General features: G+C 41.1%; 1 protein-coding gene across 1 annotated transcript; it reads right to left on the bottom strand.

The window, feature by feature from the left end:
* Positions 1-10,530: 10,530 nt before the first annotated feature.
* cnot11 (CCR4-NOT transcription complex, subunit 11) lies at positions 10,531-26,084 on the bottom strand. Its single transcript, XM_078221944.1, has 7 exons — positions 25,520-26,084; positions 23,040-23,204; positions 20,381-20,533; positions 19,172-19,374; positions 14,122-14,324; positions 13,339-13,435; positions 10,531-11,212 (listed from the first exon to the last, which is right to left on the bottom strand). The coding sequence occupies exons 1-7, from the start codon at positions 25,836-25,838 to the stop codon at positions 11,018-11,020; spliced, it is 1,335 nt and encodes a 444-aa protein (XP_078078070.1). The 5' UTR covers positions 25,839-26,084; the 3' UTR covers positions 10,531-11,017.
* Between the last annotated feature and the right edge of the window lie 1,408 nt (positions 26,085-27,492).

The raw sequence follows: 27,492 nt of genomic DNA, 5'->3' as shown, positions 1-27,492 counted from the left end.
CATAACCTCCTTGTTTTTAAGTTATTCCTCTAGCAATGAAGGACAAAATTGCATTTGCCTCCGTCAGCACCTGCAAACCAACTTTTTGTGATTCATGCACAATGACACCCAACTCCCTCTGCACAGCAGCATGCTGCAATTTTTTACCATTTAAAGAATAGTTCAAGTTATATTTTTTTCACATTTTGTTTTCAGGTAGATCTGTTCATTATTCTACCATTCGCACTCACTCTGGACAAATGCTTTGTTTTTTTACTACAACCATGACTGCACCTTTTGGCTTTTGGTCCATGACACCTTTGTCATTTAATTTCTCCCACGTCTCTATCCCTCTCTCTCCCCCCCCCCCCCCCTTTTCAATGGCATAAAACCCATCACATTTCAGTTGATCTTTACATCCTCGTGGGGATGAGAGAGATGAGTGTTTGGGATGATAGAGAGACTGAGTGACTGTGTGGAAGAAAGTGCGAGAGACAGAGTGAGTGTTTGTGGATGAGAGAGAGAGACACAAGAGGTAATTTTCCCACCTCGCCGCGCTTGCCACAGATCACACTGATAACGGAAAATGGATTGCGGGCCTGAAAATTGGTCTTGTGGCCGGTGTGAAACAGTTTGCAATTGTCCTGTCCCCTTTTTAATAGTGCAAATTGGATCACGCCCAGAAAGGGCCCCTGGCCCATTAGCATAAGATTGACTGGATTTCAGTCTCAGAGTTCAGCACCCTCTCCCTCCCAGAATGTTTCCACCTTTCTAGTGGGAGGTCATGCTGGCGCAAAGCATTACTGGTCTCTACCTCTACGGAGACCTGCTACGATGGCCATGCTGGGGGACTTGGAAGCCATTGAAACCCTTGGCTGGGCAGTGCACATTGGGCAATGCCCACCTGGTGGCACCCACTCAGCACATTGGTGGTGCCCATCTCCCACATTGGCAATGGCCACCGGATACCCTGGAAGTGGCCTCTGGACACCCCAGCAGTGTCAGTTGGGCACGGCCGGCGTGCGAGTGGCACTGCCAGGGGAATGGGGCCTGAGTGAGAGCTATGATGTGGGGTTGGCTATGGGGGAGTTAGTGGTGGTGGTCATGCAAGGGGGTTTGTGCAGAGCTGGATCATGAAAGGGGTCATAATGGGGGGGCATGTCAGAGTCATGATGGGGGGCATGTCAGGGGTCACAATGTGAAATTTGCCCATTACCCACTTGAGAGAAAAATATGCAAATAAGACACCCAGAGCGAAAAGGTTTGACATGCTGAGTTTAAACAATGTGTTCCGTTTTTGAATTTTGGAAATTTGGTACCCTAGCTTCTGTGAATCTGTCAAGCAGCAAATTTATTCCAAAATTTTCCAATGATATGCTTCTAGTTTTATTTTGATTATTTTGTTTGACCTTGATTGTGTATCATCCTTCCGGCAACATGTTTATGTCCAATCCCAAATGGCTATGCTCTTATTGACCATTGCCGCAGATAATGGTTATTTCCCAAGTACAAAGCCCAAGAAAAGGAGTTAGAGACTGCTAAATCTTCAAGGCCTTTTTTGTTTCTCCAGGATTTATAGGACCTGAATCTCGGGATGAAGCAGTGTCTGCACCTGCATGGTGGAAATTCAGCAAAGTCATCCCCTCTCAAGTTTATGATTTTTATGAATTTATTCTTGGGGTGTGGGCACTTTTGGCAATGTCAGACTCGATTGCTCATTCTTAAATGCCCTTGAGAAGTAATGAAGAACTGCTTTCTTGAATCACAGCAATCCATGTGGTGAAGGTACTCCCACAATGCTATTAAGTAGTGTGTTCCAGGACTTTGACTCAGCGATGGTGAAGGAATGGCGATACATGTCCAAGTCAGGATAGTATGTGTCTTGGAAATGGTTATGAACTCATGTGCCTGCTGCCCTTGTCCTTTTAGGTATTTGTGTTGCCATGATTGTATTGCATGGTGGAGCAGGCTTGAAGAGCCTGGTGGCCAACTCCTGGTTCTATTTCCTATGTCCTTGTGATTGTTGGTGCTGTTGGAAAAACCTTGTCGAGCTGCTGGAAAAACCTTGTCGAGCTGCTGCAGCACACTTTGTAGATGGCAGTTGTGGTGTGCCGATGGTGAACACAAAACACAAGAATTAGGAACAGGAGGCCATTGGCATAGGCAAGTGGATAGGGTACCAGTGAGGTGGACTGCTTTGCCCTGGATTATGTCTAGCTGAATGAGTGTTGTTGGAATAGAACCCATTCAGGTAAGTGGAGCGTATTCCTTTGCACACCTGACTTGTGCCTTATAAATGACATAAAGAATCAGGAAATTAGCATTTACCACAAAAAACCCAGCTTCTGACCTTTGCTTGTAGCCACAGTGTTTATGTGGCTGCTCCAGTTAAATTTCTAGTCCTGTTGATCTCCAGAATGTTGATGCTGATGCCTCTGATGTTGGTAATGACATTGAATATTAAGAGGAAGTGGTTACACTCTTGTTGGAGGTGGTTATTGTATGGCACTTGTGTTGTGTGAATGTTATTGGCCATTTAGCAGTCCTGTCTGGATGATATCCATATTTTGCTGCATCAGGCACAGACTTCTTCATTATCTGAGGAACTGCAAATGAAACTGAATACTGTAAACAACCATGAACATCCTCATTTCTAACATTGTGATAATCATTGATGAAGCAGCAAAAAACAGTTGGGCCTAGGACACTGACCTGAGGAATTCCTGCAATAATGTCCTGGGACTGAGATGATTGGCCTCCAACAACCACAACCACAACCAAGTTCTTCTGTGCTCGGTATGGAAAGTTTTCCTCCAATCCCATTAACTTTAATTTTACTCTGGCTCCTCAATACCTTATTTATTCAAATACTCCCTTAATCTTACCTCTGGAAGAGCTTCACCCCAGGGTTGGTGATGGAGGAGTTTGGGATGTTGGCTGATAGGTAGGATTCTGTCAGTATGACTATGTCAGACTATTGTTTTACAAACTTTGGGGCTGCTTTCCAAACTTTGGCACAAATCTCCAATGAAGACTTTGCAGGGTTGTAGGAGCTTTTTGAGACGCTGACTTTCATGTGAGAGATTTATCTTTATTAATTGCAGCTCAGCAGAACACAAAGATTCATGAGACAGTATTCTGGTTATGACATTTCTTTATTGTCCAAGTCTGGTCAGTGATGCTGGAGGGTGATTTGGGGCAGTTCCAAATCACTCTGTATAATTGTAATGCCAAGAAATGTAATTTCAATGTTCAAAAGCCATTTGCCTGCCCATCGGCCCACCCCAGGAGGGTATGAGCCAATCATTATTAGTATGGATTATTTAACTTGGCCAATGACATTCTACCCTCTAGCAACATAAAAATACGTAGGTCCGTAGAGTCTGGAGGTTCTTGCCCATCGTCTCCGAGCAACTTAAATACATGAATCCATAGTGTTCAAACGTTTCCTTTCTCATTGTCCTATGATGCATACTCGACAATTTTTATCTGGCGTAATGTTAAGGCCGATTCATTCGCCTGTCTGAGAACTCCAGGACTGTCTGGAGTCCATACTGATAAGAGTGGCCTCTTCCTTCGCTCAGTAGCTGTATTGTTCTGAAGAATGTGGTTCTTTTTACTTAGCTATAACCCACCATGCCTTTGGGGCAGTGTATAATTGGCCAAGGTGTACAGAATATTCAAAAATACATGTTTAAATTCTCTAACTGTCTCTATGCAAACAGTACCTTTGTAAAATACACTCCAGGCACTTGTGACTTCTCGATTCTATATTCACTCTGATTGTTAGTCTTTTTTAGTCCCAAAATCCCTCCTGCAAGGGTTAAGCAGGTTGTGTGCCTTTTTCATGCCTAGGACAAAGGCAAGTGGTCTATCCAGTTTTATGCTCATTATATTTACTTGCAATAGTTTGATCCAACTCCTGGCATTTTCAGAGGGAGGTTAAATGTTTTACCTGCTGGGGTTTGAAGTCAGTATAGGTTAGGCTAATTAAGGACAGCAGGTTTCTTTCTCTAAAGAATATCAGTGAACCATTTTGGCTTTTACAATACAATAGCTTCACAGTCACCATTACTGTTAACTTTTCATTCCAATTTTATTTGAGTTCAATTTAAAAATAGTTAAATTCACAAACCGTTGAAGTTACTGACCTTGCCCTAATGTTATTAATAATCCACACCATTAATCCATGGGACAACCTGGATGCACACATTTCTTCTGGTTGTATTGACTGGGTTCTATTTTGTAATGGTGCTTCTCAGAGCTCACAAAGGCCCATGCGTCACTACCTCACTCAGAGTGGGAAGTCTGACTGTCAGGCAGAAAAAAAAGCAAATAAGAAAGGTTAGTTATCTTACTTTATTGGTGACTCATTGGATCTTCAGGCTGTTGTCCTCCTACTGGCTTGTTGTTGGGCATTTGTTTCCACTGTTCCCCAGCACAAGGCATGAAAGTAGGGGGGGGGGGGGGGGGGGGGGGTTGCGTAGTGGTAGGGGGGGGGGGTGGAAGGGGGGAGGTGATTGTTGAGGGGGGGTGGAATTGTTGATGGGTGGTGGCCCACATTAAAGTTTATTTATTAGTGTCACAAGTAGGCTTACATTAACACTGCAATGAAGTTACTGTGAAAATCCCCTAGTTGCCACACTCCAGCGCCTGTTCAGGTACACTGAGGGAGAATTTAGCATGGCCAATGCACCTAACCAGCACGTCTTCCAGACTGTGGGAGGAAACTGGAGCACCCAGAGGAAACCCATGCAGACACAGGGAGAACGTGCAGACTCTGCGCAGTGACCCGAGCCCGGAATTGAACCCGGGTTACTGGCGCTGTTAGGCAGCAGTGCTTGCCACTGTGCTGAGTGTGGAACTGGGCAATGTAATGACCCAGCCCACAAATTCAAATAGTTTGACATTGGTTGGCATAAACAGCTGAGGCACATTGTAACCACGCAAAAGGTAGGGATAGAGATCAGAACTTGCCAAATAGGGAACTGCAGATTCACACTGCGAGCACCGTGTTCTGGAGATCCAAAATACACCACAATACATAATGTTAAGATATGACAACTGTGTAAAGTAAATTATGTCAGCACTTTATTCGACATATCTTTTTCCTGACGGTGCCATCTTCTATTTTTCTGATTCAAGTAAATTAAATTTATCCAGTTTGTTATATTTTCCCCTGAAACAGCGCTCTATCAATATCAACATTAAATAAATTATATTTTCTTGTTCTACGAAAATTAGGATTGAGCTGTTTGGCAAGAGTACATTAAGGTCAAATAATATTTCACAAACTTGAACTCAACTATGCATTGATTACAACATTTTGCTCACAAATATTTCTGGTCAATTGCAAATTAAGATCCATTCTATATCCATAGTCAAAATATCAAGTTGAGCACTTGAAGTCTGAGAGCACTCTGACACATAGCATTGCTCAAAGATCGTCAGGTAGGGACATGGAATGACAGTCATGTAGGGAACAGTTTGGGAAGTGAAGTAGTTGTGTTGGAAAGTACAACATATAACTTGGGAGCATATTCAAATAAAATCATGAGATGGAAAAGTATAGCATCTTGAGAACTAGGAGCTAGAATAGGCCATTTGGCCCTTGGAGTCTGCTGCACCATTCAATAAGATCATGGTTGATCTTCTACTTCAGATCCACCTTTCCATGCTATCCCCATAACCCTTAATTCACAAAAACCCATTGACCTCTCGAATATGCTCACTGCAGTTCATAGAATCATACAATGCAGAAGGGGGCCATTTGGCCCATCAAGTCTGCACCGACCACAATCCCACCCAGACCCTATCCCCATAATGCCATGTATTTACTCTAGCTAGTCCCCCTGATACAAAGGGCAATTTAGCATGTCCAATCCACCTAACTTGCACATTTTTGGAGAGTGGGAGGAAACTGGAGCACCCAGAGGAAACCCATGCAGACACAGGGAGAACATGCAAACTCCACACAGACACTGACCCAAGGCCAGAATTGACCCTGGGACCCTGGCGTTGTGAGGAAGCAGTGCTAACCACTGTGCCACCCAATTATCTGGGGTAGGTAATTCCTATGATTCAAAATCCTTTGCCTGAATAAATTTATCATCTCAGTCCTAAATGGCCAACCTTGTGTTCTGGATTCTGCAGTCATTTTCTCAGCACCTCTCCTTCTAAACTCCAAGCACTAGTTTACTCAATCTCTCCTTACAGAACAATCCCCTCATCCCAGGAACTAATCTAGTGATTGCTGAACTTCTTCTAAGATAGTATCCTTCCTTAGGTAGGAAGATCAAAACCAAACTAACTAAAGTAGGATTGGAACAGGTTTGTATTCCTGCTAGGTGCAATTAGGAATGGAAAAGTCCAGTTTTAAGCGTTCCTTCGACGAAGGCAAGGAACAGATGCACTCTTGGTGCTCAGGAGGGGAGCACAGGCATTTCTGGATATTAGGTGAGGAACAAAGGATTTCTAGAGGGCTGAGATGTTCTTGGGATTCAGGTGGGAAGAAAACTGCTGAAGGCAGTTGGGTCCATTGTCTATAACATTTTAGGGGGCAGTTATTTGAGACCTCAGGTGGTAGTTATCCCTGCTCTTTGTGAGTCACCACAGGCACAGTTGAGGGTCCCATTCTCAGAGTTCTGAGTATGGCCAAAGAATCAACAAATTTTCAATGGTGATGGTGCAAGAGATCGAACATTGAGAGACAATAGCTGCTTTTAAGTGGATGATCTTTTGGGAAGAATACTTGTGTTTCTTTTAAACATATAAGGGAGGCAATGGAAACCACCTCATACCTATGTGACATGGACTACAGCACTTGAAGAAGGCAGCTCCCCACCACCTTCTCAAGGTCAATTAGGGATGGGCAATAAAAGCTGGTCTAGCTGGATATACCCACATCCCATGAATTAAATAAAACTTTTCCCCTAATCATGTTGTTCATTGAAATTGAAAATGGGAATTCAAGCTTCTGCTTTACTGCATTTTTGAAAATATATCCCAGCTACCTGCAAAGGGGACTTATAGAACATAGAACAGTACAGCACAGGCCCTTCGGCCCACGATGTTGTGCCGAGCTTTATCTGAAACCAAGATCAAGCTATCCCACTCCCTATCATCCTGGTGTGCTCCATGTGCCTATCCAATAACCGCTTAAATGTTCCTAAAGTGTCTGACTCCACTATCACTGCAGGCAGTCCATTCCACACCCCAACCACTCTCTGCGTAAAGAACCTACCTCTGATATCCTTCCTGTATCTCCCACCACGAACCCTATAGTTATGCCCCCTTGTAATAGCTCCATCCACCCCAGGAAATAGTCCTGTACTCACTGTGGCTTTCAGTCATTTAGCAGTACTAAACCCAGGAGAGGATTAAGGTTGCATGTAAGACTTACAAATAACAAGTCCTACTTCATTGCAAGTGTTCACATTTTCTGCTAATCATTAAAAAAATCTAGACCTATGATGAAAAACATAAAAGGTAAGATTTCAACAAAAACAACCATATAGGTAAGTCTATCATGAATTGTGTAACTTTTCTTTAACAATTGCTTTTTTCTTCATACTTTGTCCTCAGATTACTGATTGAATGCCAAAATAATTTTAAAAACGTTCTTACATTGGTTCATTTTTTCAGTCTTGACAGTTGTTTATTGGTAATTTTTCAGATTTATTGATAATGATTCTGTTTCTTCTTGCAGGTTTTATAACCTAGCAATTTATTAATTGGTACTTCTCACATGAGGCAGTCTTGTGGCACAATGGATCGTGCCCAGTCTCTTAAGTTGTTCCAGAATTAAATCCCATCCTAGGACTTGGTGGTCAATGAAGGTGTTCTCACAACCAAGTAGGTTGAGCACCAACCTGCAAATCCTTCCAACACACGCCCATGTCAGGCAGTTAAAAAGGAAATTCCTGGTCAGACATGTGTTGGAAAGAACGTTGGAGTCTTTACCATCCATAACCCTGGAATATAACACGTGTGTAAAAATACACATTGCCACAGTAATGCTGTCCTGCTGAGTGAACTGTAACACAGCACTACTATTTTCCATGCTGTTCAGTGACAGGTCCCCTGCCCGTTCAGGTTTGATTCGTTGCTTTTTATGAGTGCAATACTTGAGATATGTCCATATACTAGATTTGAATGTGTTTCAGTAACAATGTACCCTGCAATTTTTTTCAATTATTTGTACTAAGTGCTTAAATAGATTGCAGTGTAAATGCTCTCAAAAACAGGGATGTGGCTTATTGTATAACCTAAATTTGGATTTCAAATTTACTATTGGATCACCAAAGCTTTTGGGATAATTCAAGGTGCAAGCTGTTTCCAAATCGATGCAAAAACTTGGGTCCTTTTGGAGAAGGACAATCACTCCACAGTAAATATATTGGATTCCATAAACTGCACTAAAACAAGGCCAATCTAAATATGAAGTTAGGAACATCAAGTTAATAACTAGCCAGTGTTTCCTAACTTGACATACAAAGCTGATGCACCCCATCCACCACCTTAAACATCACATCCTCCACCACCGATACAAAGTGGCAGTGTGTACCATCTACGAGATGCACTGTAGCAACTCACCAAGGCTCCGATAGCATATTCTAAACCCACAAGTTCTACGTAGGAGGACAAGAGCTGCAAATGCATGGAAACACAATGACCTGCAAGTTCCCTCCAAGTCATACATCATCCTTACTTGGAACAAAATCACTGTTCATTTATTGTTGCTGGATCAAAATCCTGGAACGTGCTTCTTAACAGCACAATGGGTATACCTACATCACATGGACTGTCACAGTTCAAAAAAGCAGATTGGATTAAAGATAGAGTCCAGGTGGAATGCTACAAAACAATATAAAAACAAGAGGGTAGTGGACTGCATGGTTATGGGGCAATAGTCCTCGCTGCCTCAATTTTACATGCAAAACAGACACAAAGAAATTTCAGGGTGCAATATCCTGTACTTCAAGAGAAATATCTGCCCCAAGATTGAATCAGGCCATTATAACTTATTGGGTGCTTTGCATATGCTAATGAGGGCTGTAGTGAGAAATGATATTGGCACCTGTGCTACCGTGGGCGGCACGGTAGCACAGTGGGCGGCACGGTAGCACAGTGGGCGGCACGGTAGCACAGGTGGGCGGCACGGTAGCACAGTGGGCGGCACGGTAGCACAGGTGGGCGGCACGGTAGCACAGGTGGGCGGCACGGTAGCACAGTGGGCGGCACGGTAGCACAGGTGGGCAGCACGGTAGCACAGGTGGGCAGCACGGTAGCACAGGTGGGCAGCACGGTAGCACAGGTGGGCAGCACGGTAGCACAGGTGGGCAGCACGGTAGCACAGTGGGCGGCACGGTAGCACAGTGGGCGGCACGGTAGCACAGTGGGCGGCACGGTAGCACAGTGGGCGGCACGGTAGCACAGGTGGGCGGCAAGGTAGCACAGTGGTTAGCACTGCTGCTTCACAGCTCCAGGGTTCGATTCCCGGCTCGGGTCACTGTCTGTGTGGAGTTTGCACATTCTCCTCGTGTCTGCGTGGGTTTCCTCCGGGTGCTCCGGTTTCCTCCCACAGTCCAAGGATGTGCGGGTTAGGTTGATTGGCCAGGTTAAAAATTGCCCCTTAGAGTCCTGAGATGCGTAGGTTAGTGGGATTAGCGGGTAAATATGTGAGGGTAGGGCCTGGGTGGGATTGTGGTCGGTGCAGACTTGATGGGCCGAATGGCCTCCTTCCGCACTGTAGGGTTTCTAAGATATGGAATCAGTCTAGGTAGAAATAAGAAATAGCAAGGGAAGGCCCTGGTGCAAGTGCCCTATAGGTTCCCAAACAGTAGTTCCACACTGGAGCACTGTATATACGAGGAAATACTGGAGGCTTGTAAAAACAAATGGTACGGTATCAATCATGGGTGAAGAGCAAAGCTTCCAAAATTGTGCCTGGGGAACTCCACTACAAACCTTCCTTCAATTTGAGAAAAAAGCTATTTTTCACTACTGTTTCCTGCCACTCAGCCAATTTCTTATCCAAGCACCAACTTTCCCTTTTATTCCATAACCTACAATTTTGCTCACAGATCTGTTGTGTGGCACTGTGTCAAATGTCTTTTCAAAATCTACATAAATAGTATTGCCCTTATTAACCATCTGTCACCAAGCCTTCAGGACATGGATGCATTTTATATCCAGTGGCAGCCACTGACTTGGTAATTGCTCTTTGGAGCTCCACAGTTGATTCAATAGATACTGATCACTAGCCTCCCTTCCCCTTTTCTTCCCCACTTCCTGCAACTTATCTGAAAGCCACTGCTGATGAAATAGTGGCCTAAATGTGCATATTTTCATCGAGTGAACTGATTGGGAAAGCACAATAAGCTACTATTAATATTTAGATGAGGCCTAGAACCAATCTCTTGCAATCCTAGACCTGAGTCTTCAGATGCAGGGTCATTCACTGCACCCAGTTTCAGCTTGTATGGCAACACTCTCCAATTTTTATCTCTCGATTCTTCATTTTAGTGTCAGTAATCAATAAAGTGTTGATTGTTTCATATTTCAGCATTTTAATTAAAACAAAGACTTTATAATCAACATCCATGAACTTCTCAATCCAAACATGGTGCACATATTGTTACTTCTGTACTTTACCTAACTTTGTCTATTATGCATTTAATAATCTGAAACATGTATATACATATGATATAGAGAACAGAAATAAACTGGTTAACACAGTTTCTCTTATAGAAAGCATTTCCTACCACAAATTAAATAGGAGTCAGTAAAGTAATGTGCATTGCAATGCAACAACTCTACCCCAAAAAGTGACCAAGATGCTCATCAGTATCAGTTTGTACACTTGTATAACAAGAAAATAAATCAGGTCCCATTTGAGCAAACTTGCTGCTTAGGAAAGGCTTATTGTTCTTAAACAAACTAATTATCTCTCAATTATGCACTGAAACCACTGAAATGATTCCAACACGCGACAAAGGTCTTTTCAGTCTTCTGGGATTTGGAATCCTGCCTTCCACTATTTTGATTTTGCTTCTGAAGGATTTTCTCCAGTATCCAGTGTTTTCAGTAATCGGAATAGGCCAGCTGCTTCTCGTATTCGGCTGAACTCAATGCAGAAGGCTTGTACTTCAATGAACAAGTCCTGGACATTGATTATTTTGTTTCTGATTAAAGACTGGAGGAAGACACAAACAAGACGTACCAAACGATTCTAGAAGATAACGGACTGAGTTAATTTGCTGTACATTGCACAAGTCAAAGTTTGTCAGATAACTTACTTTCACATCTTTTGAGCAACACAAAATTCATATAGCACAGATGCAAGTATTTACTGGAAAAATGCACAAACAAATTCTAAATCTAAATTCTCTGACTAGATTTCATTGAATTTTTTCCCTTCTATTTTTCTCACCTCCTTTCCAAATGGTGCTGACTCCTTTTTGGGTAGAATTCCATCAGCACTAGCAAGCCCAATCAACCATACTTCCTGCATATGCCTTGACCTGACAATTCCACACCCCTGGCCAAACTCCCATTTTGCACCCTGCATAAACTGGAGCTCATCCAAAACTCTTCACCATATCCTAACTCACACCAAATTACATTCACCTTTGTGCAGTATACCTATAATGACTACCGACCTGGAAAATTCTTCAATTCAAAATTCTCATCCCTGTTCTTAAACCCCTCCTTATATATAACCTCCTCTAGCTTTATATCTTCTGACAGAGCTGCACTCTAATTCTAGCCTCTTGTATGTCCTCAATTTTCATCAGCCCATCATTGATGGCCATGCCTTCAACTGCTGAAGCCTTAACTTAAGGAATTTCCTTGCTAAAGTTGCCTGCTTCTCTACCTCGTGCTCCTTAAAATATACTTCTTTGACCAAGCCTTTAACATGTCCTAATATCTCCTTATGTGGCTTGCCAGTGAAACATCTTGGGACATTTTACTACATAATAGGCACCATCTATAAATGCAAACTGTTATTGTGTTGACATTAAATGTTGGGCTTTCATATTTAACCTCACTAAGGAAACTCTCGGGATAGCAGAAACACTTTAGGGATGTCCTTCAAGCATCCCTGAAAAGGTCAAACATCCCCCATCAACTCATGGGGGTCCCTGGCTTGTGACCGACCAAAATGGAAAAGGTTCTTTTGGGAGGGCATTGAACACATCAAGAATGTTCGGCAAGAACATGGCCAAGCCAAGGTGTCAGAGGAAGGGCACAAACTTCTAAGCAACCCATTTACCCAACCTTTCAAGCACCATCTGGCCTGAATGTAGCAGAGTCTGCAGATTGTGCATTGATCTTATCAACTTTCTCAGAATCCACTGAACCAGAGTGGAATCCAAGCTATTTCCCTCAAGAGAAATGTTGGGCTCAGCTAAGAAGTTGCCTTCCTCTATACTCCCATTTCCCTCCATAGGTCATCACTGAATAGTGGTGATGGCTTTACAAGAAGAAAACAAAGAGAAGAAAAAGGGAATCTCAGTTAAACCTCATTTTATCCAAATGCTTAAGATATTTGTTTATGAAAGTATCTGAATTTTGAAAACTGGGCACAAGCTTAATTAGTAGCATGACTATTCAAAATCAGAAAGAGTATGATCAATAAAAGACCCTTTTTGGAATCAACAGATAACCTAACATGAGCCATGTCCTGTCCAACATTAACAAAATGTTACCCATGGCCTACTATCCTTCTAATGATTTCATCTTTTCAGCCACATCCCTTATTCTTCTCTCCATAAGTCAATTATAGGAGATAAATAACAAGTGTACAATATGCATGACATCTATGTTATTTGTTGCTGTGCTAAGTCAAACTTTACCTGACCATATAATTGGGAGATAAGGATTTCTCTTCCTGATACGGAGCTACAAATTCTAAGTATATAATTCTCTCAAGCCTATACAAAATTGGTAAGTCAAAGTATCAATTGAGTGGACACTACATAAGAGTTGGAGAAACAATGTGTCAAGCAATTGTCAAAAATGTCTCTCCTAATTGCACAGGGTGAAGGCAATCAAGCAAGAAAGGAAGGTGCTGTGGAAGGGAAGGTGAGGAAAAGAAGAGAAATATTAAACAAACATAGAAAATCATATAGGAAGCTTTTGAGGGCCAGAAGCGAGATGGGAAAATACAATTTCAATTGCCTTCCTACATACACTTTTAAGAGTTGGTGAATTCAGTTGGTGTATACATGTCAAACCTCAACAAACATTCTCCAATTATAACCAGAATATCTGTAGAACATGCAAGGAAGTATACCATATTAGCAACTACAGAATAAAAATATCAATTCAACTACACATAAGCATGTTCATTACCTGCATGTATTTATCTTTTATCTGTTCACAAGTGGAGATACAATTTGAAATATAGAGGTGAATAAATTCCGGAGGAAGATCAACAGCAGTGGTTAGCCTTCAAAAAAGACAAGAGGAGCAATTAATAACCAAACCAGAACATTGAACTCTACAAAAAGAGAGGGCCAATTTTCATTTAAAGAACATTGCTGAATCACTACCTAGTGATCTCTACTGGAAGTGAATGAGTAATTATCAGATGAGGAAAGAACAGAATTCAGCTATTATGCTCCCCGCAGTTGAACAGCTTGACAAAAGACGCAAGTAAACAGCACCACTCCTGTGAGATACAGGAGAGTGACTTGTACTCATTGATTTACATTGTGAAAAGTCAACATTTACATTATATGAAAGAAAATAAAAATTCAAAACAATCAAAAGTAAAAGATGTGAACAAAGCATCTGGTTTGGAAATAAGTTACCCTTTATAGAATTGCAACATTTTCTATGTTGACTGGCCAAATGTAAAGAGAAAGTTAAATTTTGATGCACTAGTCTTTTAATATATCAAACTTTGACTATCGAGTGAGTCCCTACTGGAAATGCGGCTGTCAAATGCAGACAGAATTGGGCATGACTGACAAGAGTGCTGCAGTGAATGGTGCCTGTCAATACACTGTCCAGGTTCACAAAAGAAAGAGGAGGGTTGCACCACTACCATTTTATGTGGAATATGCTCAGGAATGCAGTGGTAACAGATGAAAAATCAAAGAAAATTGGAGGGGGAAAAAGCATATAACTCACCTATTTACAACTTCCATGGAATGAAGGGACATATCCATATTCACAAGTACAGAAAAATATTCTGTAATCTGGCTCGACTGCATTAGCTTCAGTAACATCTCTATGGCAACCAAAGGATTATTTTCTACCAGATCAGGCAGCTTGACAGGAGTCAGACCAATGTGGTAAACAAGCTTTGGATCTTTTTCTAATTCACCAAGGAGCTACCATGAAGGAAATAAAAGTAAAAACTCAATGTTACTCAGGTACAACACAGATGTGTGTCAATTTGCAGACACACTATCAGATGATTACCCAGTAATTACTGCTGGAGGGTTAAATTTTTATTTTAAGCATTGCATATGTATTTAGAGAATTAACATAAAAACAAATAGAAATGTTGTGAAGATCACTTAACAACTGGAAGAAATTAGATAATTCTAACGTTTTAACATTCATGAATCTGAAGATATGTTAATTCCTCCTTCCCTCATTTTCCCCCGTACAATATTATGTCCTCAAAGAGAACCTAGGATTGTCTGTAATTACTTTGAAAGTAATTCAGCTTTAATATAGAAGCTTATGCATAATCTTGATATAGTAGATTGTACCCATTAGAAGATCCACTGCCTTAAAAGAATAATGATCCAACACAGGATGCTACATAAACTGTACAGCATATGCAAATTCTAAATCTTATACAGGGTATACGAATACCATGGCATTTTCACAACTTTAATTCTTCTATAGCCCCATCCTCCCCATCTCTGTAGACTCCTCCAGTTCTACAACCCTCCAAGATCTCTGTGCTCCTCCAATTCTGGTCCTTTCTGTGAGCAATTTTGGGCCCCACACCTCAGGAAGGACATACTGGCACTGGAGCGGGTCCAGCGGAGATTCACACGGATGATCCCAGGAATGGTAGACCTGACATACGATGAACGTCTGAGGATCGTGGGATTATATTCATTGGAGTTTAGGAGGTTGAGGGGAGATCTAATAGAAACTTACAAGATAATGAACGGCTTAGATAGGATGGACGTAGGGAAGTTGTTTCCATTAGCAGGGGAGACTAGGACGCGGGGGCACAGCCTTAGAATAAAAGGGAGTCACTTTAGAACAGAGATGAGGAGAAATTTCTTCAGCCAGAGGGTGGTAGGTCTGTGGAATTCATTGCCACAGAGGGCTGTGGAGGCCGAGACGTTGAGCGTCTTCAAGACAGAAATTGATAAATTCTTGATTTCTCGAGGAATTAAGGGCTATGGGGAGAGAGCGGGTAAATGGAGTTGAAATCAACCATGATTGAATGGTGGAGTGGACTCGATGGGCCGAATGGCCTTACTTCCGCTCCTATGTCTTATGATCTTATGATCTTTGTTGACGGTCATCATCGCACTTTTGGTGTCCATGCCTTCAACCACCCACTATTATCTCCTTATGTGAGTCGGTGTCAGATTTTGTATGCTAACATTCATGTGAAGCACACTGGACTGATTTCTATACAAATGCAAGATGCTTTGATTCAGCTCATTGCAGCAAGTACAGAAATTGATCAGATTGGTGCAAACTAACTCAAAATAATATTCTCCTCCTCAGCTTTCTCTCTTCCCCACAATTCTCTATCTTGACTATGAAGTCACAGAATTTTACATACTATTCAACCAATCAAATGCGTACCAGCATTTGTATTTCAGCCAGTCATCTCACTCTACTGCTCGTTTCCCATTCCCTTTAATATTCCCCTTTTGCAAGCAACTAATTCTCCTTTCAAATAATTTATGTGATCCTGTTTTACTTCTTTATCCCTATTAATTACCTTGTCACCATTTACCCTTGAATAACTATCAGGTCACCTCTCAATTTTCTTAGGTCTATTTATAAAGAACCCAATCTTTGCTCTTGTATTCTATAATTCTAGATTCTAATAGCAAGGATTTCATTTGCTTTTTTATGGCCTCCAGTTTTATTCACCTATTTACCTTCACACCAAGGCTTTTTTGTTCCTTTACTCTATTTAAAATTTTACCATTCAAGTCCACAACTTTCAGTAACTAAATGTTATCAAATTTCTATATTTGGTCTTTAATTCCCTAACACAAACCACTCATAACTATCCAAACCAACCGATTTCCTAACTTCACTCCTGAAAGGCCTAGCTCTAAATTTAAGTAAGAAGTCTCACAACACCAGGTTAAAGTCCAACAGGTTTATTTGGTAGCACAAGCCACTAGCTTTCGGAGCACTGCCCCTTCATCAGGTAAGTGGGAGTTCTGTTCACAAACAGGGCATATAAAGGCACAAACTCAATTTACAAAATAATGTTTGGAATGTGAGTCTTCCACATCTAAATTTAAGGCCATGTTTCCTAGTCCTAGATTACCCAATCACCAGAAATAGTTTGTCTATCTACCTATAAATTTGCCTTAATAACTTGAAAACTTTGATCAAATTGCTCCTTAATGTTCTAAATTCCAAGGAATGTGATCAGTTTCTGTAATCTCTCTTTATAATTTAATCCATGGAGTCCAGGTATCATTCTGGCAAAACTACACTGCAGTCGCTCGGAGGTCAAAATATCCTTCCTAAGATGTGTGTTCAATACTGACCACAGTACACCAGGTGTAGTCTAACTACGAGGTTTGTGTAGCTATAGCATAACATCTACCCCCTTGTACTATCATCTTCTAGATATAAAGGCCAGCATTCCATTAAGCATTTTAATTATTTTCAGTGCTTAACAATCTATATACATTAACCCTAAGCCAGGTTTCTTTGGACATGCACTATTTCTGGCTTCTTACCATTTGGAAAGAAACCTGTTCTATCCTTAGTAAAAGGCAAAATACTGTGGTTGCTGAAATCTGAAACAAAAACAGAAAATGCTGGAGAAGTTCAACAGGTCTGACAGCTTCTGTGGAGAGAGAATAGAACCAACATTTCAAATCAGGATGACCCTTTGTCATCTTTGACTTGAAATGTTGATTCTATTCTCTCTCCACAGATGTTGTCAGACCTGCTGAGATTTTTCTGCATTTTCTGTTCTATCTTTTTTGGGTTTCAAGTGGATAATCTCATATTTGCCTATATTGAAATCCATTTGTTACAATTCTGTCAATTCACTTACCTTAAACTATTAATATTTTTGCAATGTTATGCTTCCATCTACAATGCTTACAATGCAATTTTTCTGTCATGAGTAAAGTTAGATACATGGCTGTCTCTCTGATCATCCAAGTTATTAATAAAACATGGAGAATGGTTGAGGCCACAGCACAAATCCCTTTAGGAATCCAATAGTCACTTCTCGCCAATTCGAATAAAGATAATTGGCAGGTACTTCAAATTACCTGCTGCTCAGCCACTTTCCTTACCAGTTCAACAATTTGCCTTCACAGACTTTATCAAATGCCTTCTGGAAGTCCAACATACATGGACAAGACCCAGCTCTAACAAGGGGTCATCTAGACTCGAAATGTTAGCTCTATTCTCTCCCCACAGATGCAGTCAGACCTGCTGAGATTTTCCAGCATTTTCTGTTTTTGATACATAGACATTGCCCTGTCCACTACTTTAATCACCCATTCAAAAAATTAATCATTTTAGTCAGGCGTTACCTACCCTTTACAAATCCATGCTGGCTCTCTCTGGTCAGCTGAAAATTTTCAAGGGTGACAATTTTAGTCAATATTGCCCAAATTACAGATATGTCATTTTCTGATAGCAATGTTAGGCCAACTGGTCTATAGACCCTTGGTTTTCCTCACTCATCTTTCTTAAAATGGTGAAGTGATGTGCAATTTTCCAATCTTAAGGCATGAGTCGCAAATGTTATAGTTAGGACATCTGCAACATTCTTACCTACTTCCTGTAAAACCCTGTGATAGAAACCACCTAGTCTTGGGATTTATCACTTGTTAATGTCATTACTTTCTTCACTACTGTTATTTTGCTTATGCTAATGATGCTGAGTTCCCAACTCTGATTTACATTTCCTTGAGATGTCCGCATGTTATCCTCTTCTGTTGTATATACTGACACAAAGTAATTATTCAATGTGTTTGCTATTCCCTTATTTTCATTACAATATCACCATTATCAGTATTTAAAAGGCCCACACTGTTCTTGACAACCGCTTTTCCGAATTGTAAAAATAATTTATGTTAGTTTTGATATCCCGAGCAAGTTTATTTTCTTAATCCCTGCTTTTTGCTCTTATTGTTTGTTTTGTCATTTTTTGCATCCCTCCCAGTTGGCAGGATGTGTGTTATTTTATACATTCTTGCCCGCCTTTTTTTAGTTTTACATTGTCCCTTACCTCTTTTGTCATCCATGGCTGTTTTTGATAAGTCCCTTAGGGATATGAAATGGTTTTGTATCACATTCAAGTGTTTATTTTTGAGCACTTCCCACTGATTTTCTGTCGACTTACCCATTAACAGATTTGCCCAGTTTACTATGCACAATCTTGAACTCACCCTGTTGAAGCCAGATTTACTCAAATCTAAAATCTTAGCTGTTTCACGTTTCGCAATTTCAAACAGAAAGTTAAACTTGATCATATTATAATCACTATTAGACCTTGTACTGTTATACTGTTAAGTAAATCTGGCCCATTGCTTATTACTAAATTCAATTTGACTTGCCCTCTTGTTGGTTCTTGGACATATTGTTGCAGGAAACTATCCTGAACAGTGACATTCTCTATCTTTCTGACGCAAGCCAATCTATGTGAAAGTTATAACCACTCTGCCTTTCCCTCTTAATTATCAGAAAGCATTTGGTCACCATTCAGAGCCATTTCTTAATGCACAGCGAACACAGCGACAAACAGGATCATACTGATAATTATAGGTGCAATTCCAACACTAAGGGCGTGATTTTATCGCCCGTTCACTCCACACTCCCGCTGCAGCGAAGGCAGAGAATTTAGTGACAAGTCAAATCTCCGTTTACTGTAGCTGAAATCCCAGTGGCATGAACGGTCGCAAAGTTCCAGCCTATGTGTTGGTGGTGCAACTCAGTGATACTCCTAATGATTCAGCTGTTTAAAGTAATACTTATTTGCAATTACCTGCGTTTGCTGTTGTGCAGATAAGGGACTCTTGAAAGCCTTTGCCATGATGCGCTTAATTTCCACCCCAGTGCTGTTTTTAACACACATGGTTTTATCCCACTGGATTGTATGATCAGGTTCTGTTGGGTTCAGCCAAGCTAGCTCATCCTCACACACATGAAGTGGAGGAGCAGGTCGAATGAACTCTGGACGAAAATGACCTTCACATGATAAAAAGAAAATCATGATTTAGTATTCTAGAGAAAAGTTGACAGCAAAGTGTATCTGGAAGTCAAATAGTTGTTTTGTCTTCATGATACTGGAAGTGGTTGTTTGGCAGAATATAGCTGGATATGATAAGTATCTTTGGTCAAGATAGAAGAAATGGCACCATGCTTTAAGGGGATAAAGAAATTGACAGTAGCTGTGCCTATAGAACAAATTGGGACCAAAATGAGTTGACATTTCTACAATTTCTCAAATAACAGACGCAACGACACAATTACACCACGATTTCACATTTCACTAAATGTTTTCTTCATACTTTGCTTTAAAACAATGTTTTCTTATTCCAAGAAAACCAAAGCATGGTTTTCTTAAAAAAACACCAATCCATTTATTCTGCTTTATAGATTAATTGCTTCAAAATACTAAATCAATTCAGCAAGTTTACTGTCCTCAAGCTATAACTGAAGGGACATGGAGACCACTACATGGACAACTTAACCCAGCCCAGTTTAATACTATGGGAGTGTACGTGGGAAGACTGAGTGACTTAAGCATGCAGAGGATAGAATTATTTTTTCTCTTTAACCTTCCCTCAAGTTACTTTGGCAGAAATCCTCACCAAACAATTGAACTAGTTTAAAAATCTATGCAGCCAAGTTAAAAATGGCATATATGGTAGTATGAAGAAGCTTTGCACCCACTTTAGAAGTATTATAATAGGGAAGTGAACATTAGCATTGGATTATAGCCAGCTCACCCTACGTATCTATTATTTATAGTTTTATCTGCTAGGAAATCTGAATGTCCTCGACTGATATTAAAGGAGACCAATGCTAGGGTAAACATACTCTTTTAGCATTTAATATACTAACCATGACAAAGGCTAACAAAACATCTCCACCGGAAGTAATGGGTAGATTTGAATTTGGGTTCTGTGATTGAGAGTCAAACATTCAGCACTTCCGCTAACATCCTGAACAGTGATTTAAAACTGCTTACTTTCTATTGGTGGTCTTGGTCCACTCACTAAAGCCTCTATAATCTGAGTCGCAACAGAACTGTCAAATCCAGAGTTGGAAGAGTCAGGATCAGGATCAGGGAGTATGCTTGGAAAGCTGGCTTTGCTCTGTGTTGGCAATTCAGACTGGCGCTCTGCAGAATGAATAAAGGATTATGCATAAGTATACAATTGTATAAAGTCAATTTATATGTAAAGGACAGTTACAGATTAACCAATGTTGATTCTCTCTATGCTCCTGTTATTGGCACAACTTTCTATGATAGATACAGGTACAACCTTTTCCGGTGTTGTTGCTTCTTGCTGGGGTACAATTCCAGGTAATAAAAATAACTTCTCTCCTTCAAAAACCCTACTGCTTATCTTATTCAGTGCACACTGGAGAATCAACATGGGATCTCTATGGTCTATAAAGCTTAGTGACTTCCTCCATAAATTAGCTAAGCCAACAGCATATTTTTTTTCCCCTGTACTGCTTTGAAGTCTCAACTTTCATTCACAAACCCCCCAAAAAATTCTGTACCCAGCAATTTGAAAGGGCATACTCAAATGCTACATTTTACAAAGTTCATAATTATGTTATGTTCGTATTGAGGGTTTGGGAGAGCGCCCTGCACACATTGTGCATTCTTTCCCGAATGTAGTGTCATGTCACTGGCTGGAAATACTGGATACTCAAAGGTCAATCAGCATCAATAAAGAGAAAAGACAGGCATGATATTTTAAACTCATGTTGACACTGATGAAGGACTGTGAAACACATAAGTCACCATTGAAAAGAACCACAGAATCCCTACAGTGCAGAAAGAGGTCATTCGTCATATCCAATAAGAACAAAGAACAATACAGCACAGGAACAGGCCCTTCGGCCCTCCAAGCCCACGCCGCTCCCCGGTCCAGGATTGAATCCTGAATCCAGGATCCCCGCCCAATTTTCCAGCCTATCTACATCCTAATATCCTATCCACCGAGCTGTCCCTCACAGCTACGATGCTTTGTTCATCACAACTATTAACTCACCCCCACCCCCCCATTCCAGACCAATCTGCACCAATTTTCTGAAAGAGCATCTTACCCAGGCCCAACCCGCCCTATCCCGGTAAACCCGCACATTTACCATGACTACACATCTTTGTACATTGTAGTAACAAAGAGCAAGCTATACAGTGTGTTGGTTGGGGGTGGGGAAGCAAGCAGATAGGAGGGACATTCATGGGAACAGAAAATTGTCTAAATCTCCACCACTTAAAAGATCTAAATGGCGTTCATGGCTAACAGATTCATTAGCCATATTAAGTGCTCAACACAATATTAGAGTCCTATAGACACAATGACATTTTTTTTTTAATTGGATAAGTAAATATTCTCCCATCTCCATTCACTATTTAGTGGGGCAGGCAAGATCTCCAGGAAATTATAGGCACCCACCAATAAATGAATTTGAATTGCTGAGGTCATTCATTCTCCGCCCCAGTCTGAGTAATTCCAGGAGCAATCCTGGTTTCCCATGTCACTAGTGAGCTGCAGCTTTTAAATGCTGTACAACCCAGTTTTGATAGTATCCCTCCCAATCTAATTTTTCCAGATAGGTAATTTCAGCATCCACTGCTTTTGTTTCACACTAAAAACATTTTGTAGACATGAAAATGATGATCAAATGGAAATAGCACAATGCTTTATTGGTTCCACAACTGCAGTTCTACACTCAAAATAAAATCTAGTAGCGGGGTGATAGCTGTTTTGGGTACTTTGATCAGATTTATTTGGAGAACATCTGTGCAATTTGTCAGTGTGACATTATGTGCCAAGACAAGAAAAATCTATTTGCACAAGAATAATTCATTTATATAATAGGTAGTGTTTATGGAAACTTAAAAAGCTAGTAAGTTTCTACAGCAGTACTGCCCGATACAATTAAATTATAACTGCTCACGTAACACCACCAAGAAATCTTCAAACAAGCATAGAATGGATTCAGCTACAGAACTGAAAGCACTTGATGAATTCAAAGTACTTCAAAATGTTCTGTGACATACAAAATATTTACAAGGTATCTGAACATGGTCAGCCTTTAATGTCTAACCTATTCTTTATCATGCATAGAGAATTTCTTCATCTAACCCTGAAACTTAAATTTGCCCAGTTGTTTTGTAGCTGGGAGTTCACATTGTTCCTTCATTGCCCTTAAAATCTAAGCTTGAGACCAATACGAGGCTATACTGTTTTTCAGCCTCAACCTGCCAGATGTTGCTGGGGGACTAAGCAGTGGTACACTTTAAAAAAATAAAACTGATGCCAAACAATTCTTTAATAACACCAGTTTGAGGCACAGAGGTTCGGTTGTATGCACTACTATTATGTCTCAAAATTCACTCAAACTGAGATAGTGATTCCAGCTTCATTTTCGAAATAAAATATCTGTTTAGCTACATGGACAAGTTGGGCCGAAGGGCCTGTTTTCATGTTGTAAACCTCTATGACAACAATTACACCATCTGATAATCAAAGTCTATATTTTGACAACTGCAGGAAGTATGCACACACAGGGCAAAATTGCAATTTAATAAACTTAGGTCTGCAGGATCCTCAGCTGAATTACTGTAACTGCAGCTTTTTTGAATAGTATACAATTTTACTCACCTGCCAGGGCCAACTGCAGACCACTAATGTCCACAGACTGAGGCATGTTCCCCACATCCATACATGCAATCTGACGGGGAGTTTTCTTAAACAGCTCTCTTGGAGGAGCCAACATCAACTGAGAAAGGAAAAACTTCTCAGGGGGAGTAATAGGTGGCAAGAATCCTGTCAAATAGCATGAAACAAAAAAAAACAAGGTTCGGTCTGGAGCTTAAATAATCTTTAATCACATAATAAGTAAATTAAACATCAGCAGAACAAAATTATGAAAAGTCCAAACAGCACAAAGTCTTTTGGTAGTACAAAACTTTATTGCGGGATAAAAAAGAGGCATGTCAAAGCTTTTCATCTTCCACTCATCGGGACGCTTTGCAAGAATACCATTACAAGGGGAAAACAACTATTTATACTGTATGAGAAGCGTGTCGATTGGTTGACCAGTGGTCTCTGATTGGTAAAGGTACTACCATGGAGAATGCACCAGTAGATGTTGACTTGAGAGTTAACTGCTAGATGTTGTTTGAAATTTAAGTTAGGCAGCTTGACCCCGATTGGTCAAGACAGCAAATGGCTGCCACTTATTTTGTGGAGTAAAATAACTCCACAAGTTGTGTGTGCGTGCACGCGCGCGCACATGTTCTGTCTGCAAAGAACAGGGTCATGTATACGAATATATGTAGCTTCCAGTACACGCAAATGCACCACACTGTGAGCCTGACTAGCTATCTTAAATTGGCTGTCAATGTAATTCTTGGCACAATGAGGATACTTTAGCAAATTCTGTCCAATTGTGGAATCACATCTAATGCCGGGTACACTTTTGAGTTTTGTGAGCACAGACTAGTTGCCATTTTCCCTTAACATTGGTATTAGTATCCTGGCGAGTGCATGACAAAAAGCTTCGACGTGCCTTTTTTTCCAGCAATAAACAATGCTGTGAAAAATTGAGTATATGTTGAGATTTATATTAGTGAAATTTCATTTTCTTAGTATGTTTAAGAGTTGTTATTTCTTACAAGTTCCTCTCAGAATATTAGAATCTATAAAATATGTTCCTGAAGGATAGAATAATGCAATTTAAGATATAAACTTGACTCATTTTTCTACATTGGAGTTTCTCCCTGATAAAAATTAATCAAGCAATTAGTTCCTCTACATCCAAACATTTTATTGCTGCTCTGGGTTTTCTGAAGCCATTTAGTTTTTCCAAAAATGCTAATTTCAATTGGACACATTTGTCCTGGCTATATGTTTGAATCCTTAGATTTATATTACAACATGAGTAAGAAGTCAAACATTATGTTTTGACAGCTATTAACAACCTAGCACAGGCTCCTTCATTTGGCAGCTCTAACAAATAAATGGAGGACCTCTGCACAAAGATATATTCTTTCCATTCAAATCTTACAGAGTATCTTTAAAGCCCGCTGACTTTCAATTTCTAAAATGCTGGCGAAATAAAACTTAAATATTGAAATTATTTCCATTCATCAATAAGACATTTCATATGGACTTGCACTCAATTAAGGAGGTTTAAATAAAGGCAATTAGCAGGTCTCTGAAAATTGTGAACAATCATTTATTCCCTTCCAAAATGTAAAATTTTCAGGATGTTAAAGAAGTTGATATCCCTGTCCTTTCAGACAACAGGCAAAGTTAGATTTGAACAGAACATGGAAGAGCAATGGTACTAACATATTGTCTTATTTCCCCAGTCATGTTACTGAAGTTGTATCATGCTCCATAGCACCAAATGACATGAAAGACAACCTGCATTATATAGCACCTCATTAAATCTCAGAAGGGCACCGAGGTGTTCCATATGCCAATTCCTTCTGAAAGGACTGCTGCAGTGTGGAGGGGAATTAAGTAAATTCCCCAGACTTGTGAAAGATGGTTCACATCCGGGGCGACACGGTGGTACAGTGGTTAGCTGCCTCACAGCGCCATGGACCCAGATTCGAATTCCAGCTTGGAGCACTGTCAGCACATTCACCCTGTGTCTGTGTGGGTTTCCTCTGGGTGCTCCAGTTTCCTCCCACAGTCCAAAAGATATGCTGGTTCGGTATATTGGCTATGCTATATTCTCCCTCAGTGTACCTGAACAGGCGTCGGAGCGTGGAGACTAGGGGGATTTTCACTGTAACTTCATTGGAGTGTTAATGTAAGCCCACTTGTGACACTAATAAACAAACTTTTTGGAAAAAGAAAGAAAAAAACATCCAAGTGAAGCAACTGAAAGATTTCACATTAATGCCTCCTCCAAAAAGCAGCACCACCGATAATGCAAGTGGAAGAGGATCAAGCCTGTGTTCTGGGTGCAAGATGAGAATACAAGTTAAAAGCGAGAAACATTTAAATTTAAAAAAAACCCTGACAAACACACGATTGCAATAATTTCAACATCTCCTGGGATGTACTGGTCACTGAGCTGGATGAACGGGTCTCACTCAGACCGATGGTGTGGGGGACGGTCTTACCCAGGAGCTGCTTCTCCTGCTCCTCGGCCACCGGGGCGGCGTTCAGCAGGTGGGCGAAGACGGCGGCGAAGGGGTTGGCGGCCAGCGGCTCGGTGCGGTACATCTCCCAGAGCAGGTAGAGGGCGGTGAGGCGCTGCTGGGGGCTGGGCAGCAGGTCGGCCTGTTGCAGCAACATTACCAGCGTGGAGCCCACTCGGAAATGGTCGTGCTTGGCGAAGTAATGGTGGAAGGCGGTGGACAGGCCCTCGAAGGTGTTACTGGTCGCCTCCTCGCAGATGATGCCGATCAGGCTGCTCAGCTCCTTGGGAGCCAGAGTCATGGTTACCGGGGGCCCTGGAGGCCAAAGGCCCGATTCACCGCCCCCTCCCCTCGCTATACAAACGCACACTATCTTCCCGGGACCACAAACATATATCTCTCCAAAAATAAAATTTAAAGCAGCTCCGACCGCGCGCGATCAGGCCTCAGGCCGCCAAACACTGCCGCAAAGCAACCATTGGGCGACCCGCTTCACAGCAGTGTCGCAAAAGTCTGCCCTCAGGGTTGGGATTGACTCAGCAGCAGCAGTGTGGAGAGAGACTGGCAGCAGAGAGTCTCACTGTCAGCAGCAGTGTTTGTTCAGAAGCTTGTTCTGATCCATGGCCAGACCCCAGGATGTTGGGGAGATCCAGTTACCACAGAATCCCCACAGTACAGAAGGAGGCCATTCAGCCCATCGAATCTGCACCAACAACAATCTCAGCCAGGCCCCCTTCCCGTAACCCCATGATTTTATCCTGCTAATCCCAATTTAGCATGGCCAGTTATCCTAACCTGCACATCTTTGGAGTGTGGGAGAAGAATGTGCAAACTCCACACACACAGTGACCCGAGGCTGGAATTGAACCCAGATCCCCTGGCGCTGTGAGGCAGCAGTGCTAACTGCTGTGCCACTATGTTGCCCCAAAGGGACCAAAAACGTTTTATTTAAAATAGATAACGGTTGAGATTCAAGACGCTTGCTCAATAAATAAGGTCCCAAAATTCCAAGGGTTTTAAACAAATAAAAATAAACTTTACCATACAAGTTCAGAAAGATCAAACAATTTACAATATCTATCTTATATCAGTCAGAAACACCACATTACACAACCAAAACAGATTTTTGTGTATTTCTCAACAGCCACCCAGGCGCCTGTCACATTGTGAGCCAACCAATCTGACTGAAACTTCATCTTCCTCACAAGGGTTTCCAATTTCCACATCTGAAGACTTCACCTTGGAACTCTCTTCAAAAGTTGCTCCCACTTGGACGTCCTCAACAATGACCCACCTCACAGGGTTTCAACCTTGCCTTCTGAGATTCTTTTCCCCTGGATCTCCAAATACACTCAAGCTTCACTTTCCATGCACAATCCCAGGTCTTTGGCTTTACTAAGCAGCACATCACTGCACCAATGTGGAATGCAATGTACAGAGAAGCTGAGAGGAGTGAGTTTGACTTCAGGAACAATGTATTTCCTCCAGAAATACAGACTATGGAAAAAAAACTGATTTTAAAACATTCTTCTGAAACATAAAAAAATGCTATATATATATATATATATATCCATAGCAATAACACACTAATATACAGTGTCATTACTGAGAATTTTAATAGCAGGTGAGCGGAGCTAGGGATGGAAGCTGGCAATGTTACAAATCTGGATGGGACAGCTTTGTAATGGGGAAGATATTAGGTCAGTTTAGTTCAAGGCAAAATTGAATGTCATGGTTGCGAGCAAGGCAATGGCTTTAGTTGTCATAATGTTTAGCTGGAGGGATTTATATCAGATAAGTAGTCAGATAATGGAAATGTAGTAAAGGGATTGTTAGAAATAGGGAGGGTTGAGCTGAGTGTGGTCAACATACAGATAGAAGCTGACTCCATCAGCTTGATTTTCAACTCGATGTTGGGAACCAACCGCCCAGATAATTTCTGGGTCCCAACCCCA

This window comes from Mustelus asterias, chromosome 10, assembly GCF_964213995.1.
Source record: "Mustelus asterias chromosome 10, sMusAst1.hap1.1, whole genome shotgun sequence".
In the NCBI taxonomy this organism is placed as follows: domain Eukaryota; kingdom Metazoa; phylum Chordata; class Chondrichthyes; order Carcharhiniformes; family Triakidae; genus Mustelus; species Mustelus asterias.
This window is presented reverse-complemented; position numbering and strand designations above follow the sequence as displayed.